Source organism: Notolabrus celidotus, chromosome 21 (genome assembly GCF_009762535.1).
Source record: "Notolabrus celidotus isolate fNotCel1 chromosome 21, fNotCel1.pri, whole genome shotgun sequence".
Lineage (NCBI taxonomy): Eukaryota > Metazoa > Chordata > Actinopteri > Labriformes > Labridae > Notolabrus > Notolabrus celidotus.
Genome location: NC_048292.1, coordinates 2,358,783 through 2,374,374, shown reverse-complemented (window position 1 = coordinate 2,374,374; position 15,592 = coordinate 2,358,783). Strand labels below are relative to the sequence as shown.

Below are 15,592 nucleotides of genomic sequence, written 5' to 3'. Positions count from 1 at the left end.
GGATCATTGAACTGCTACAAACTTTACACTGCTGGTGAACGAGTCGCTTTAAAGTCGACTGATGTTCCTCAACGTGTAAATATCTAAATATGAAATGTTGAACACACAAAGAGTAAAAATGAGACATTTCTAACAAAATACAAAAGAAGTAAAAGTGTTAGTTTGAAGTGTCTAAAGAAAAAGTGCTCTAATAATGATCACAGTAAAGAAAACACTGACGTGAAGTAACGTGTCTGAGCTTAATGATTTATTGAGTTAGATTAAGGTGTTCATCGATGCCGCTAAGAATCATTTGAACCTATCACAGAAGTTGTTCTTCACTAACGTGCTCTCTGATTATGAGGAGATAAAGTGCTGCAGGTATGACGTGTTCCGCCGGCTGAGCTTAAAGCCGGCGGGATTATTCGTGTGGATTCTGAGTTCTAACAAAAATGAGCTCTTTGGCATACAGGCGTTAATGGTTTCTGACGACCTCTTCTCCAGGTTCCAGGACTCATTCCTGCAGCACTCTATGCGATTCAAAGAGACCTTTTTAACACTGTTTGCTAACGAGCTGATGTTTGATATTCCTGTTTCTAAAATTTTAAGTCTGCTGAGAAATGAAGTGTAGGCGGCTGTCAGTGTGTATTCAGGGGAAAAACGTGGGCTCTGTCTGTAGGCACTCAGTTCTGATAAAACTATAATGTGTCTGTTTGTGAATCTTCCTCTAGGGGGCGCTCTTCTTTCTGAAAGTTTGTGTGCGTTCTATACGTAAGATCACTAACACCTCTATCCTATGAATATTCGCTTCCATAAGGTCCTGTGTCCATCATAGACTTCCATAAGGGCCTGTGTCCATTATGACTTCCATGAGGGACTGTGTCCATTATGACTTCCATAAGGGCCTGTGTCCATTATGACTTCAATAAGGGCCTGTGTCCATTATGACTTCCATGAGGGCCTGTGTCCATCATAGACTTCCATAAGGGCCTGTGTCCATCATAGACTTCCATAAGGGCCTGTGTCCATTATGACTTCCATAAGGGCCTGTGTCCATCATAGACTTCCATAAGGGCCTGTATCCATCATAGACTTCCATAAGGGCCTGTGTCCATCATAGACTTCCATAAGGGCCTGTGTCCATTATGACTACCTTAAGGGCACCCTATTTAAAGCTCCTATGAGGAATTATTAGCTGATTATGAAAGAGACTGAAATTAAAAATGATGTCTACTAATGATCTTCTTCTAGGTGGCGCTCTTCTCTGACTGTTTTTGTCCTTCCTTAAGGTAAGATAGATGCATCTGTCCTATAAATAGTCATAACCTTAAGGGCCTGTGTCCATCATTACTTTCATAAAGGCCCGTGTCCATTTATGTATTTTTTTTTAGCACTTAAAAATAAAAGAAGACCACCAAAAAGAAGAGTAACTATTTCAAGGTTGCTTATTTTAGTGTGTGAAGACTGTTAGAAGAGATCAGGAGGATATATTTAATCAGTAAACAATAATTAACCATGTACAGGACAAAATTAGCAAGGACTGTTGTTGGTTAGCACTTAGCATCCTCAGTGCAAAGAAATGCTCAGCACTCTCTTTTGAAAATGTTTGGAACTTCTGGAACACCATTGTGCTCATTAATATCGCTTCTCATCGCTGACCAATCACGATCAAGGGTTAGTTTTAGAGCAGCTGCTAATGCTACGACACGTTTCTATCAACTGTTTTTTAAAGTGTCTTTTTAAAATGCTGTTGAATAAAAGAAGCTGTCATTGGACACAGGCCCTAACTCTTCACTTCTTAAAGGAAGCTGTGATCTAAAGACAGCTCTGGTAAACTCTAAGGTCAAAGGTCACCTTTTCATTTTGAAGGGGGATAACTAAAGCATACTTATGCTTCTCTTTGGGTCAGATTTGTGGAGCTGGAGGTTTTTGATTGCACATTTTAAGCGTTTGAAGTTTTGCTGCAGTCTGTCGGCTCACATGAAATTATTACGTGACGACAGCAGCGTGTTGATTTTTGTGTCGGGGCTTTAAAAATCAGTTTGATGAATTATCACTGGATACATAAAGTTTGCACATACTTAATTTGATGTACATTTGGTTTTATTGGCCAGCTCTCTAATTGTGCAAACATTTAAAGGCAAAATTAACAAACAGATAAATTGCTTGTTTGGATTCTTCAGCAAAAATGAAAAAAAAAACATGCTTTTAACTTCTATTAAATTAAATTTAAATGGAAAAATACTAAATAAAATGAAGTATGAGCATAGTCACTTAGAAGTACCTTCTGTTGATAATATAGTAAGATAAAATGATGTTTTGTTGTTTTGAAAAACATACGAATGAAACAGCTGATTTTCTAACATATTCCTCGCAAAAATTGAAAATGAATAACCTTTAAAAATGTAACGCAACAATTTGAAATGGAGACAAACTTAAAAGAAACACTAAATATCTGTAGCAGTTGGAGGCCGATGAGAGTTTCCTTTTCCCTCAAAATGATCAAATTTGCGACCCCGAACAAATTCTTTTGGACCAAAATAAATCCAGGCAACTTGAATTTAACGTACACGCACTTGTCTGTTTGGATCAGTGATATGAAAGTGTCACGATGAAGAAGAACTGGGTCATACTTTAGCTTTAAATCGATATGACGGACATTCAGTGATTTAAATCTCATATAAAAAAACAGGAAGTGAATAAATGGCTCGAGCGTCTCGATCCATCCTGAACAAATTTGGCTTCCCTGCACATCAAACGACTAAACTCATGAAACAGCAGCCCACACTGGAAGCTCTACAGGCGGGTCCTGCACCCAAAGAGACCTCCTCCTCCTACAACCCGACCCCACCTGATCCCTTCTCCATCCGTCTACAGAGAAACTGGCTCAGGAGGCCCGAAAACAAGGCAACAACAGCAGGACAGGCTGCATACAAAGAACCACACAGCCCTTCTTCCTCCGTCTCCTCCCTCCATTCATCTTCTCCCTCTTATTTCATCCTCTGCCAGAGTCTGCTGAGCCGCCAGCTGTGGCTCGTAAACATCTGCCGAGGGTCGAATTTATAACTGAGGACACGAAAGAAGACCACGGGTTGGAAATCCTGTCCTGACGAATTAAAGGACTGTGTGTGATTTCTGTAGGAACTATTGGACTGACCTTGGATCGTACACGCCGGGCGTCCGACACGACTGTCCGTTGCAGGACTGCAGCATCATCAGCCGGTGGTTCATCTTCTCCAGGACTTCCTGGTCGATGGTTTTTGCGATGTTCTTCAGCTGGAAGGGGTCTGCCGTCACGTTGTAGACTTCTACAAACACCTGCAGAGGGAGCACACACACACACCCAGTCAACAGGTGGACTGTAATTCTTGATTCGACCACCAGATGGCGCCAGAGTGAGCCGTGTTCCTTCTCTTAGGTCACATTTAATAAGATGTCTTCTCCTCTCACCTCGTTATCATCAAACTCGCAGTACTGCAGGTCAGCAGAGGGGGCGACGGTGCGCACACACGCGTAGGTGTTGTTGTAGGAGTCCTCACACACACAGTCAGGGAAACACTCCTGCAGAAACACACACAGGAAAGAGTCGTGAGTGTTTTTATCTGCAGAGACTTTCACCTCCTCTCTCCTCACAGATATTAAAGCTTCATGTCGTACCGACACGCCGGGTCCCAGCAGGGGGCAGGACGGGTCCGACACGTTCCTCCCCTCGCCCTCGTACTCCACCAGGATGTCGGTTCTCCAGGTGCTGCTGTTCGTCTGCCCCTCCTGGTGATGAACGAACACACACACACACACACACACACACACACACACACACACACACACACACACACACACACACACACACACACACACACACACACACACACACACACACACACACACACACACACACACACACACAGTGATGATTTAGAGCTCTGAAACTCAAGCATTGCTTCCTCTCTAGAGTTAGACTAAGACCTGGTTCAGTCATGCATCGTCTAATGGAAGAATAATGAAGTTAATTTCTTTGATAATTTTTTAAAAAGACATAACTCTCATTTTTGAACACTTCCCATTGATTTTGCATGACTGAAATCACTAAAAACATTAAAAACAGTGAAGTAGACGGGGATTCAAACGTCCAAATCAGAGGGAAAATCTAATTTGGACTCTCCTCTTTTCTTAAAGTTCATGGAATAAAAAAAGATTTTCGTCTTTCTTGAATCCTAAACCTTGAAAACAACAATTTAAATTAAACACTGGTTTGAAGTTACACAAAAAACAACCATATTATTGAATATAAAATGAAAGACATGAAGCTCGACCTCACCATGACCTGCAGGAACGACATGCCGTCCATCTGTGTTTTGTTGACGTCGAAGCCAGCGATGTCCAGGATGGTCGGACCGAGATCCACATTGGCCACCAGCAGCTGAGGACAGAATGTTTAAACTTTTCCCATTAAAACATCAACAGTGAGAGTTTCATGAAAATAACTCTAATAACTTTTTAGATCAGTTTTATTAAACTCTCAGTGATCCCAGGACAGATTTGAAATATCTCAAAATAAAGCGAGTAGGTTCCCAGACGCTACGACTCGTATGATCAAACCAAACATTTTGACAATAAGAATAAATAACAACATGCTTTAAGAAAAGAGTTTAACAAGCATGACAGAAAATAAAATCAGCAGCCTCTCTTGCAAATCTGCTTGATGATATCTGCTAGTGGTGTATGAGGCATTCAAAGACCATGTTGTTACAGAGCACCTAGAATAAAATATGAACGAGCTCTGGAGGCCTCTTAAAATTTATTTTTGTAAACTTCTTGCAGCCTTGGATATCATTTATTTCCAGGTTCTGAGAGTTTGGGACAAAAAATTTAAGATAAATTAAAGGCACCAAAAAATAGCAGAAAAAATGAGAAGACAAATCATTAAAATAAATACAATTATAAAACATTAAAATGATAAAATTATGAAACCCTACATAAAAGCCAGACTGAATAAATATGTTTTTAGGTAAAGAGGCCTTTAGCCTCCTCGCTAACAGCTACAGGGTGCCCGCCTGTCAATCAAGTCGGCCATGTCCTTATTTGGGCAAGACTCATAAGTTTAATATCTTCTGTGTCCCGATAGAGAAATGAGCTTTTCAGACCTAAACTGTTTTTGAACCAGGCTGTAAACATGTTTATTTCTGCTGTAAAGATCGTCTTCTTTGAATGGGTGTGTATGTGGTTTCTGGTGTTTCTGCAGCCAGCCTCTAGTGGACACTTAAGGAACTGCAGTTTTTTTTTAACTCTTTCACATGGGCTTCATATTTTAAGATTGGAGGTTGCTGTTTGTTAAATAACTGGTGTGTGTTTTCGTACCTCGTTGGTCTGGTTGGGTTTGATGTTCGGTCCTCGGACCATGAGAGGAACTCTGATGTCAAACTCGTAGAGCTGCCGCTTATCCAGAGGAAGAGAGAACTGACCTGAAACAGACGAAGGGACAACATGTTCTTTTAAAGTGAGTCTACCTGAGTTTGATTATTTTAATAAGATGCTGAAAAACAAACCTCCGCTCAGGGTGGACTTGTGTGTGCGGTTAGATACCTGTGTGGTAGCCGTTGTCGGAGGTGAAGAAGACGTACGTGTTGTCCAGTTCCCCTCTGACCTCTAACCTCTTCACGATTTTCTCCACCAGGTCGTCCACGGACAGTAAAGTTCTCCACCTGCGATAAAACCACAGGAAACACACAATGAGGTGAGACCACATCTTTAATCTCATCTAGAAGTGACACGGTACAGAAACAGCTCCTCAAACTGCCTCTTTTATTGTGAAGGTCATTTAAATTTCAAAGTAAAGCTCATGACTAAAGACTTAAACATAAGAGATGAGGAGAGGAGGAGAAAGAGGACTTCAGTGGGTTTTCATGAGGAGGAGAATCCATGAAATGCAAACACAAAGCCGCTCAGACTGACCGGTTCCTGAAAGCGTCGTCCAGAAACTGAATGGAGGAGTTGGTCATGGGAGTTTTAGCCTGACGGATCAGCCAGTGTTTGTCCTGAGGAGAGGAGGAGGAAACAAAGGGATGATCTCAAAGCCTGGTTACTAAACCCACTAAACAAACACAGAGAGTTTAATTTGAAAGATATTTGGAGTCCTGACAGGAGGAGAGAGGCGTCCAGGTTTCAGATCTAAAGGTCAGAGAGGAGTCGTACCTTCCCGTGGACGTTGAAGTTCGGGTCTCTGGGAGCTTTCGTGCTGTTGAAGCTGTTCTGATACTGTGGGGCGGACGTCCACGGGGAGTGTGGGGCCGGCGTGGACACCATCATGAAGAAGGGCTGGTAGTTTGACTTGTACATTAGGAAGTCCAGAGACATGTTGGCCTGAGAGACGGAGGCGACACAGAGAGTCGTTTAGTAACAGAGGAGTTGTTACGATGCAGTACGGAGGTGAAGAGTCATCATGAAGTCTCACCAACACGTCGGTCAGGTAGTCTTTGCTGTACTCAGCTCCATGTTTCTGAGGTTTCCCGTCCACTGACAGAGTGTAGTTATAATATTTGGAGTTCTTCTCCTGCAAAACAAAAACAACTTTCATCAGATGACCTCAGACTGGAGTTAATCAATCCTGGATGGCGATTTTATCTGACAAACTAAGAGAAATGTTAAATCTGGTTGTTAAATATCCTCAGGCAGTACTTTTTAACCTCTTAAAGCTCCAGTGAGGAACTTTCTGTTTGTATCGAATGGCGCCCCCTGTGGACAGTGATACCTTTTATTGAGCATAGCGTTGGCCATGAAGTCAAGTTTGGCTTTTCATGTAGGCACATGAAAGAGAGGGGAAGTGTGCTCTCCCCACCTCAGGCTTTGGCAAACTGCTTTTCAACCCTCCTCCACCCCAGCTTCTCCTTTCTGCTGTGTCTGATTTTACCAGTATCATGTGTATCTTCACTGATGTTCGCTCTGTTCTGTACCCACGGGGGTATTTGCTGCTGCTCTCCCTGCCTTGGCTTTTCATGTATGCACATGAAAGGGAGGGGAGATGTGCTCTCCCCGCCTCAGGCTTTGGCATTCCAAGTAGGCACATGGAAGGGCAGGGAACTCCCAGAACAGAGCCAGAGCAAATAGTTAATTCTTTTGACGAGAGTGGTCCTGACTGGAATATCTTTAAGGTGCTTTTTGACCAGAAGTATTAGAAGCTTTTTAGTTCCAGGAACTTCTCTTCAAGAAATTAAATGGTTCTACTGTGCCATGAGGTATAGAGGAGAAAGGAATTGCACTACACCGCCAGACCAGTAGAGGGCTGTAAAAAAGAGGTAAAGGATATGCAAGAAAGATGACGCTACGGAAGGCGACAGACAGGCCGGCATTGTCATGTGCGTCTCCACAGTTAGCCTGTTAGCATGAAGGAGATTCCTCTTGTGCTGTTTTGATCGTGCTTTGATTCATTGCAAATGGATTTGATGAGCTCTAGTGACAAAGCGGACCTGAAATGATCGACTTAAAGCAAGATTTTTAAAACCATGGCAGAGATTGATCGCTGTTTATCATAGATCAGGTGTGTTTTTGCACATGTGGGCCCTTAGAGTCATGCAGCTTCTGAAAGCTAGCTAGTTGTGTTCAGAGTCTGTGTGAAGAAGTAAAAGTCACATTTAGAGACTCTATCTTTGATTACTTTCATCGTTGCTTATGTTTCCAAGGATGAAGAAGTTGTTTGACATCAGTTCACTTTTTTTTTTACATCTTGTAGGTGACTGGTTCTCAACTGGTCCAGCCTCAGGACCAATCACCAGCGAGTGATGACCAGCGTTAAGGTGCGTTACCGCCACCTACTGTGTTGGAGTGTAAATAACTTAAGGTCTACAACGAGCACACGGCGTCAGAGGAAACATGTCCACTGCAACCCACCAGGTGAGAACCTGGCTGTCAGTTCTGTTTCCCCAAAAAGTCTTGTGATGTCTAAAACCCTGAAGATCGACACCTGATCCGTCTCAGCCTCATGCAACACACGATCTCTGCAGCAACTTCACACCCTGCATGAGCTGGGTCATGAGACCTGTTCTCACATCTGTGTTTGTTCAGCCCTGAAGATAAACTGTTCTGCACCACTGATACGAGCGCGCTGTAATAACTTCTGTAATGCAGTTAGAGGAGTACAGTAAACTCTACATAATCTGATTTCAGCTCATTTAGTAGTCTGGCTCTTTCAGCAGAGAGGGCCGCTGTCACATGACCACAGGAACTTTGTGTTGACGAATGACTGAACTCAGGTCAGCTGTCCCTCATGGAGGTTAGTCAGCTGAAAGTTCTGCAAACATTCAAATGCTTGAAAAACAAAAACATAGATACTCAAACTCCAACAGAACCTCAAGATCATGATAAGAAGATAAATGACTAACTGTAGTCTGAGTAAAGTGTGACTGAAGTCCAATAAAACACCTAATTTAGCCCCTAAGATGCAGACCGGCTCACATACAGGACTGATGTCTGAGTATTCTGTGTGTTATAGCCTCAGCTCTCTGACAGCGTGACATATTTCCATGAGTTTAATGGAATGGGGACCTACTGAGAGCGAGTTCCTGGAACAAGCTGAGCTGGATTTTAATCAGGGAGAGGTTTAGATCCAGAGACCAGTTTGAGGGCTAAAGGCTTAACTCTCTTTAAACTGAGCGGTGATGTCAGAGTAGTCAAAGTCTTACCAGTCCGACCCAGTAACTCCAGCCTGGAGGAACATGCTCCATCCCGCCAGCGTCCGAGTGACCGTACTGAAACACACAAACAGATCCATGTGAATGTTTAAAGACGTGAACTCAGCTTTTGATGTCAGAGCGGGAAATTTGGTGTTAGAGCTTCAGAAAAACAAGACGACACGGACAAGAGGAGAAGAAGATCAAACAGAACAAGTCGTTCAAAATGAAATGTGACGCATTTTAAAACTCAGATTTCACGTGTTATGATTCAAATAATCGAATCATCTGAAAACGTTTTTAAGAACTTTAGAGTTAAACACTAATTAAAATATTTTGTATTAAAGTTTATGTATTTAAGTGTATCTTCATCACCACCCAGCTCTCTTACTCATTATCCAGCTGGGTTAAATACTTGATTCTGATTGGTCAAAACCCCATCAAAAGCAACGCCAGGGATGACCTGATCACATCATATCAAATAAATCCACAGAAAGGAGTCCAGCCCATTCCCTCTCTGCCTGTTGACACTGTGGTAAAAATGTTAGAATAAAAGGGGAGAGAAAGTAAAGGAACGAAATGGAATAGATTAAAGCAGAACAGAACGGAATGGAAAAGATCAAAACTGATTGGAATAGATCAAGGCAGAATGGAATGGAGTAGATCAAAACCCAGCAGAAAGGATAAGATCAAAGCAGATAAAAATGGACTGGAGAAGATCAAAACACAATGGAATGGAGTAGATCAAAGCAGAATAGAATGGAATAGATCAAAGCAGAATAGAATGGAATAGATCAAAGCAGAATAGAATGAAATGGATCAAAGCAGAATAGAATGGAATGGATCAAAGCAGAATAGAATGGAATAGATCAAAGCAGAATAGAATGGACTAGATTAAAGCAGAATAGAATGGAATGGATCAAAGCAGAATAGAATGGAATAGATCAAAGCAGAATAGAATGGAATAGATCAAAGCAAGTGGGATGGAATAGATCAAAGCAGAATAGAATGGAATAGATCAAAGCAGAAAAGAATGAGATGGATCAAAGCAGAATGGAATGGAATAGATCAAAGCAGAATAGAATGGAATAGATCAAAGCAGAATAGAATTGAATGGATCAAAGCAGAATAGAATGGAATGGATCAAAGCACAATGGAGCAGAATAGAATACACTGCATCTGGTTATGTCCCACTCATCCTGTCAGGAGTCTAATTTTCATAACCACCTGTTCACCAAACATAAGCCCTTACATAAACAACGGCTCACTTAAATCAGAAGCTTTAAACTAAATTGCATCGTTTCCACGCAGAACAAGATCATCCAAAAATCTATGAGGAGCAGGAAATGATGTGAGAATATTTTGTTTGAAGAAAGCTTGAGATGCATTAACTTCAAAAGTCAACTATTACCATTGACCCTGAAAAATAATGAACTTATTGAAACTGTCGTCCAAAGTGACAAATACAGCTTGAGAATAAACTCCAATGCATCCACTCCAGTGACCGTGTACCTGCTGACCTGTGATAAAGAATTGACTCAGTGTCACAAGTTTAAAGGTTTCAAAACACAGAGATGAACCGAGTGAGAGAGAAACACAGTCATGAGTCTCTGTTGTGTTGCATGAGGGAGGTTAGTCTCTCTTTAATGCTATTTTTGGCTCTTTGTTACATTTGATAACAGTTGGCTCATTCAGGGATGCTCCAATGTTTTGTTGACCGACATCAGCTAATCTGTAAATAATGCACCATGTCTGTCAGTAGCTGATGTTTATCTGTCGTGTCGCATCAATTAAAGCCAGTGAGCCTGTAAACTGCTGGTTCAGAGAAGAGAGTATCTGTTGAGCAGAAGACGTCAGCTGGTGCACAAACACTGACTTGTTTACACGGTCAGACGTTAAAGATGTCAGCAGAGTGAGATAAGTTCCAGGGAAGATTTAGGAGGAGATATTTAAAAACATCAAATCTGACAGCGTGTTTGAAAACAGACACAAAGAAGTCATCAACAAATACAGGTATCAGACCCAGGCTGTTAATGTAAACATGGAATCTGAATCTCATAAATACTGACTCCACAGGGAGGTAAAAATAAACCGAGGGTATCCAAGGAGCGTCTCCATTCCTCTGCTATTTATAACACAGAGGACGACGAACTAAAGCGTCTGCACACGATAACAAACACACTTAAAGGTGAGTTCATGAACAACAGGTGCTTCTGAACTCTTCCTGTCCCATTAAAGTTACTAACCATAGACCTTTATGGAGTCCCTGAGCTCCCTTGTCCCGTAGGTTCCTCCAACCTACCACTATCATCTCCCTCTATCCCTCTCTCCAACACGGTCTCAGCAGATGAGTGTCTAACATGAGTCTGGTCCTGCTGGACGTTTCTGCCTGTTAAAGGAAGCAGCACTGAAACTGCATGCTAGGCCAAACCATGGCCCTGTTTTTACATATTTTGAAGTCCATACCTAAAGTCTCTGAAAGTAGTATGGGAGGTAGAGCCTTCAGTTATCAGGCCCCTCTTCTTTGAAATCATCTACCAGTCAGGGTCCGGGAGGCAGACAACCACTCTACTTTTAAGAGTAGGCTTCAAACTTTCCTTTTTGATAAAGCTTATAGTTAGAGCTGGATCAGGCTTGGACCAGCTCTTAGTTATGCTGCTATAGGCTTAGACTGACACACTGGGATCCTGTCTTTCCCTCTCTTTCCTCTCTCTGCCGGTCTCTCACTTTAACTCTCCCTGTCCCATTAAAGTTACTAACCATAGACCTTTCTGGAGTCCCTGAGCTCCCTTGTCTCGTAGGTTCCTCTGCCAGACTCCAGCTGCTACAACTACTACTGTCCGCCTCTCTCATCTCTCTCTCTCTTCATCTCCCTCTCTCTCTCTCTCTCTCTCTCCAACACGGTCTCAGCAGATGTGTGTCTAACATGAGTCTGGTCCTGCTGGAGGTTTCTGCCTGTTAAAGGAAGTTTGTCCTTGCCACTGTAACTTGCTAAATGCTGCAAAGTCCTGTCTGTAAGATGGGACTGGATCTGATCCGGTCTTGATGTCTGGTCTTTATGAATAATAGAACATAGAGGACGGTCTTCACCATAACGTTTGTTCTGATTTGGTGTTATATAAATAAAGATTGATTGATTGATTGAGTCCTGTTTCTCTCTCTCCATATGTTCAGGTCTCTGACTCACTCACCTGGTTGAGGTACTTCCCAGCAAAGAAGGTCTGGTACCCGTGGTTCTTCAGTATGGCGGGGAAGGTGTGAGCCTCCTCGCTCTTCTGCCACTGTGTGCTGCTGCAGTTCCCCTCTATCGTGTTGTTGATGACATGGTGGTTGTGGGGATACTTCCCCGTCAGGATGCTGGCTCGGCTGGGACAGCACAGCGGGCTCGCCACAAACTGGAGGAGGACGGATGATGGCTTAATAAACCAGACTACTGTGTTCTTTTTAATCCTTATTAGACATCATAGGTTATAAAAAGAGACGGCCATGATGCTGCTTTTACTCACTGCGTTTGAGAATGATATCCCTGCATCACCAATGAGCTTTTTCGTCTTCTTGAGTGGACTCTGAAGGAACAGATTTAATGTGATGAGACCTCAAGTCTTATAAAAACCTTCAGGATCATTTATGAAACTGTTCCTGACCAACTTACAGACTGTTTTTAAAGATTAAAACTATTCATAGCATGTACCTAATAAATCTCTGGTCTTACAAGAGGTCAACAAACAGTTCCAGCTTTAAAAAGTTTGAACATTTATCATGAGTTGTATAAATATTCTCGACTGTAACTTCCAGTCAAATATAAACAAGCTAACTGAGCAGGACTCCTTCGTTTCTCAGAAACCGTGAGGGACATGTGTTCCTCTATATTCTGAACTTCTATGGAGGAAACAATGAATCAATTGTTCCCCAAAAATAATCAGCAGATTAATCTATAAGTCTAATAATCGGCAGTAGCTGCAGCCGTGGTTTGTGGTCGTGTTGGGCTGATGTTCTGCTGCATAAGGAGTTCTTGTTGTGATTATTGTTATTGACAATTTAAAGATTTAGCCAAAAGGTTAAAGTTCAAGATCAAGGACCAATCAGAGTAATCTGAAGCAGACTTAAAGGAGGACACAGACTCAGACTGATTTATTTACTCAGACAGATTATCTCTTTCACAATAACTTCCATTTTTATTACATCTTGGTTCATGAAAGGCCTCAAAATTGGGAACCAGTCTTTTGTAGAACCAAAGAGGACCCACATTTATTTGAGTTTACCCCGACTAAAGACAGAAACTGATTTTTTTTCAGTAGGGGTGGACATTCCAAGCAAAAATACTATTCGATGGAACTAAAAAGGTGAAAAATATTGGAAGAATTGGACGACTTATATGAACATGTGATGTTCATGTATTCTCCCGTAGACACTCTTGAACTAACAGAACCTTCAGGATTTAAAATAAATTCTTGGACACTTAGGAACTTGTCATTCATACTAACACCACTCACCACCCCATTATTTATTATGTTTTATAATTTTATTCTCTTATTATTTCTTTCCCTTATTACGTATATCATGTCAAACATTGTACCTCTGTCTGGATGACCCGTCTGTCTTATGTTGTCAGTATTGTTTGTTGTATATTTGTTACAAAACAACAATAATAAACGATTCGATAGTCACTGCTAACTGTTAGCAGAACCCTGGGGTTCCCAAACTTTTCAGCCCATGACCCCCATAATAAAGATGCCAAAGACTCACGACTCCCACTGTCCCTCAAAGTGATTTAATGTGTCTTCATTTAGCTGGTCTGCAGAAAATGACCCTACCTATATGAGCATGTGTCTGTGTTTCCTGTGCTGTTATGAATGAACCTGCTGCTACTGATGCTTTAGATCATTAACTGTTCACTAACACTAAACTTAGGAGTCATCTGGAAACAAAGAAAGGCAGAAAACTTTACATTTTCTATTTTCAAGGTTTTATTTCAAGTTTAGCGACTATTTTCTTTACTATAATGGGTAAAATATACTATTCATAGATAACTTCAACAAGGAAGACATCTCACGACCCTCCATTTGTGTTTGGGAACCCCTGTATTAGCCGATTATTCAAATAGTCCCTGTGCAGATTTAAGGACAGAGGGACTTATTGATGACTGTGCACAGTTGTTGTAGACATGCTAGTTAGATTATATGATCTATATATTCTACTTTTACCTCCAAAGTTTGCACATAACTTCATTTTTTGTTTATTTTTTTGCAGGAGATCCTCCAAGGACTCTTACATCTCTGCGTTTGTCTCCAGTTCTGAATCTAGCATGTGGTGCTCATGCTTTCTCATGTTATTTGGAGATGTTATGATGGTGTTATGGAAGTCTTTGGTTATTTAAAAGAAGGAAACATCTTCCAACAGCATTACAAATATGTGTTAGTAAAGAAAACAGTAGAAAGATGAGGATATAGTCACAGTAAATATTCTATTTTTTTCAAATCAAGTGATTATTCGACTATCTGATAATTCAAATATCATGACTCATCCTTAGTCATCACTGAATTCCCCTCCTTAGAATAAAAACATCAACCTTCAGTGATCTGTTAGGCTTAAATAACATAAGAAGCATGCAGTAGCTTATTTATTTATCAAGATGTTTGATAGATCAATCTGAATATGTAAAATATGCAAATATAAAAGACACTTTGTGGACAGACTATTATATGTATGCTTCAAACCCTCATCAGGAAACCTGTAGGTTAGTCTGCAGCCGTTTCAGTCTGAACTTGTGCATACTTTGATGCAGGATTAAACCATTAAATCTCCAGATTTCTGAAGGGAATTTGGGTTTATCATGGCTGCAGCAGGAGGGAGGGGTGTTTGCTGTATAAACTGTGGGAGCAGATTGAACAAGTGATAAGGCTGCTGACTGTGTGACATGCCTGAGTGAGGAGGAATGTCAGCATCAGCTCGATCAGAATGGACTCCTTTAAAATCAATTAATCACATTTCAGCATGATGTAAACACGATGTAAACACGATGTAAACATGATGTGTGTGTGTTATAGAGCTGTAATAACACAGTCACGTGCTCTGTGATGATGCTATAAATATATAAGAACATGTGTTGAGATGATAAAACATGATGTCACTCACCAGACCCCCGATAGCAATGTCTAAGTCGTCAGTGAGGATCAGGACGATGTTGGGTCTCCTGTAGGAGGATACTGAGAACACTCCGCAGCTCAGGTGACTCCACAAAGTGACGCAGATTACGACACAGGTGAACAAACTCAGCGGGCACGAGCGCCTCGAGCCCATCTCCATAATCTAATCTAAAGTGTGGAAGCTTCCCTCCTCTCCTTCCCTCTGCTCGGTGTCTGATGAGCGCGTGAAGAGTGTGAGTGAGTGATTCCTCCCCCGGTGAGAAAAACACAGGAACAGACTCGGCCCTGTTTCTGTTTCAGACAACACTTCCTTGTTTCCTGGTCACGTGACGCTCGGGACCGGAAGCTCGAGTCAGCTGATCGGGAGACGTGACGCCCCCAGCATGACTAATCACTAAACACAACTGTTATTATAGCATTAAAGAAGAAGAGTTTACATGTCATTCTAAGATTAAAGAAGAGTTTACATGTTATTCTAAGATTAAAGAAGAGTTTACATGTTATTCTAAGATTAAAGAAGAGTTTACATGTTATTCTAAGATTAAAGAAGAGTTTTCATGTTATTCTAAGATTAAAGAAGAGTTTACATGTTATTCTAAGATTAAAGAAGAGTTTACATGTTATTCTAAGATTAAAGAAGAGTTTTCATGTTATTCTAAGATTAAAGAAGAGTTTACATGTTATTCTAAGATTAAAGAAGAGTTTTCAGGTTGTTTCCTCGGGTTTTATTCTGTGTCAAGATTACATGTTAATATCCTGCCCTAATTTGAAAGAGGTCTGAAAAATAAAAGCCTTTACACCATG

General features: G+C 41.2%; 1 protein-coding gene and 1 long non-coding RNA gene across 4 annotated transcripts; one reads left to right on the top strand and one right to left on the bottom strand.

Moving 5' to 3' along the window:
* Positions 1-234: 234 nt before the first annotated feature.
* gnsa (glucosamine (N-acetyl)-6-sulfatase a) lies at positions 235-15,145 on the bottom strand. Of its 2 annotated transcripts, XR_004629337.1 has the most exons (15): positions 14,778-15,118; positions 12,149-12,208; positions 11,834-12,037; positions 8,655-8,720; positions 6,431-6,529; positions 6,172-6,339; positions 5,932-6,014; positions 5,563-5,681; positions 5,338-5,441; positions 4,298-4,399; positions 3,637-3,747; positions 3,430-3,540; positions 3,137-3,297; positions 1,306-3,045; positions 235-1,132 (listed from the first exon to the last, which is right to left on the bottom strand). XR_004629337.1 is itself a non-coding variant. In XM_034673661.1 (14 exons), exons 1-14 carry the CDS (start codon positions 14,946-14,948, stop codon positions 2,970-2,972), a joined length of 1,635 nt encoding a protein of 544 aa, XP_034529552.1. In that variant the 5' UTR covers positions 14,949-15,145; the 3' UTR covers positions 235-2,969. The 2 variants fall into 2 exon arrangements, 1 of the variants encoding a protein (XP_034529552.1); XM_034673661.1 differs by having other exon boundaries at positions 235-3,045; positions 14,778-15,145.
* LOC117805079 lies at positions 5,225-13,390 on the top strand. 2 transcript variants are annotated; one of them, XR_004629339.1, is made up of 5 exons: positions 5,225-5,476; positions 5,654-5,713; positions 7,706-7,866; positions 10,719-10,830; positions 11,817-13,390. It is a non-coding gene; the product is annotated as an uncharacterized LOC117805079 (long non-coding RNA). The 2 variants fall into 2 exon arrangements; XR_004629338.1 differs by lacking the exon at positions 10,719-10,830.
* Positions 15,146-15,592: the final 447 nt, after the last annotated feature.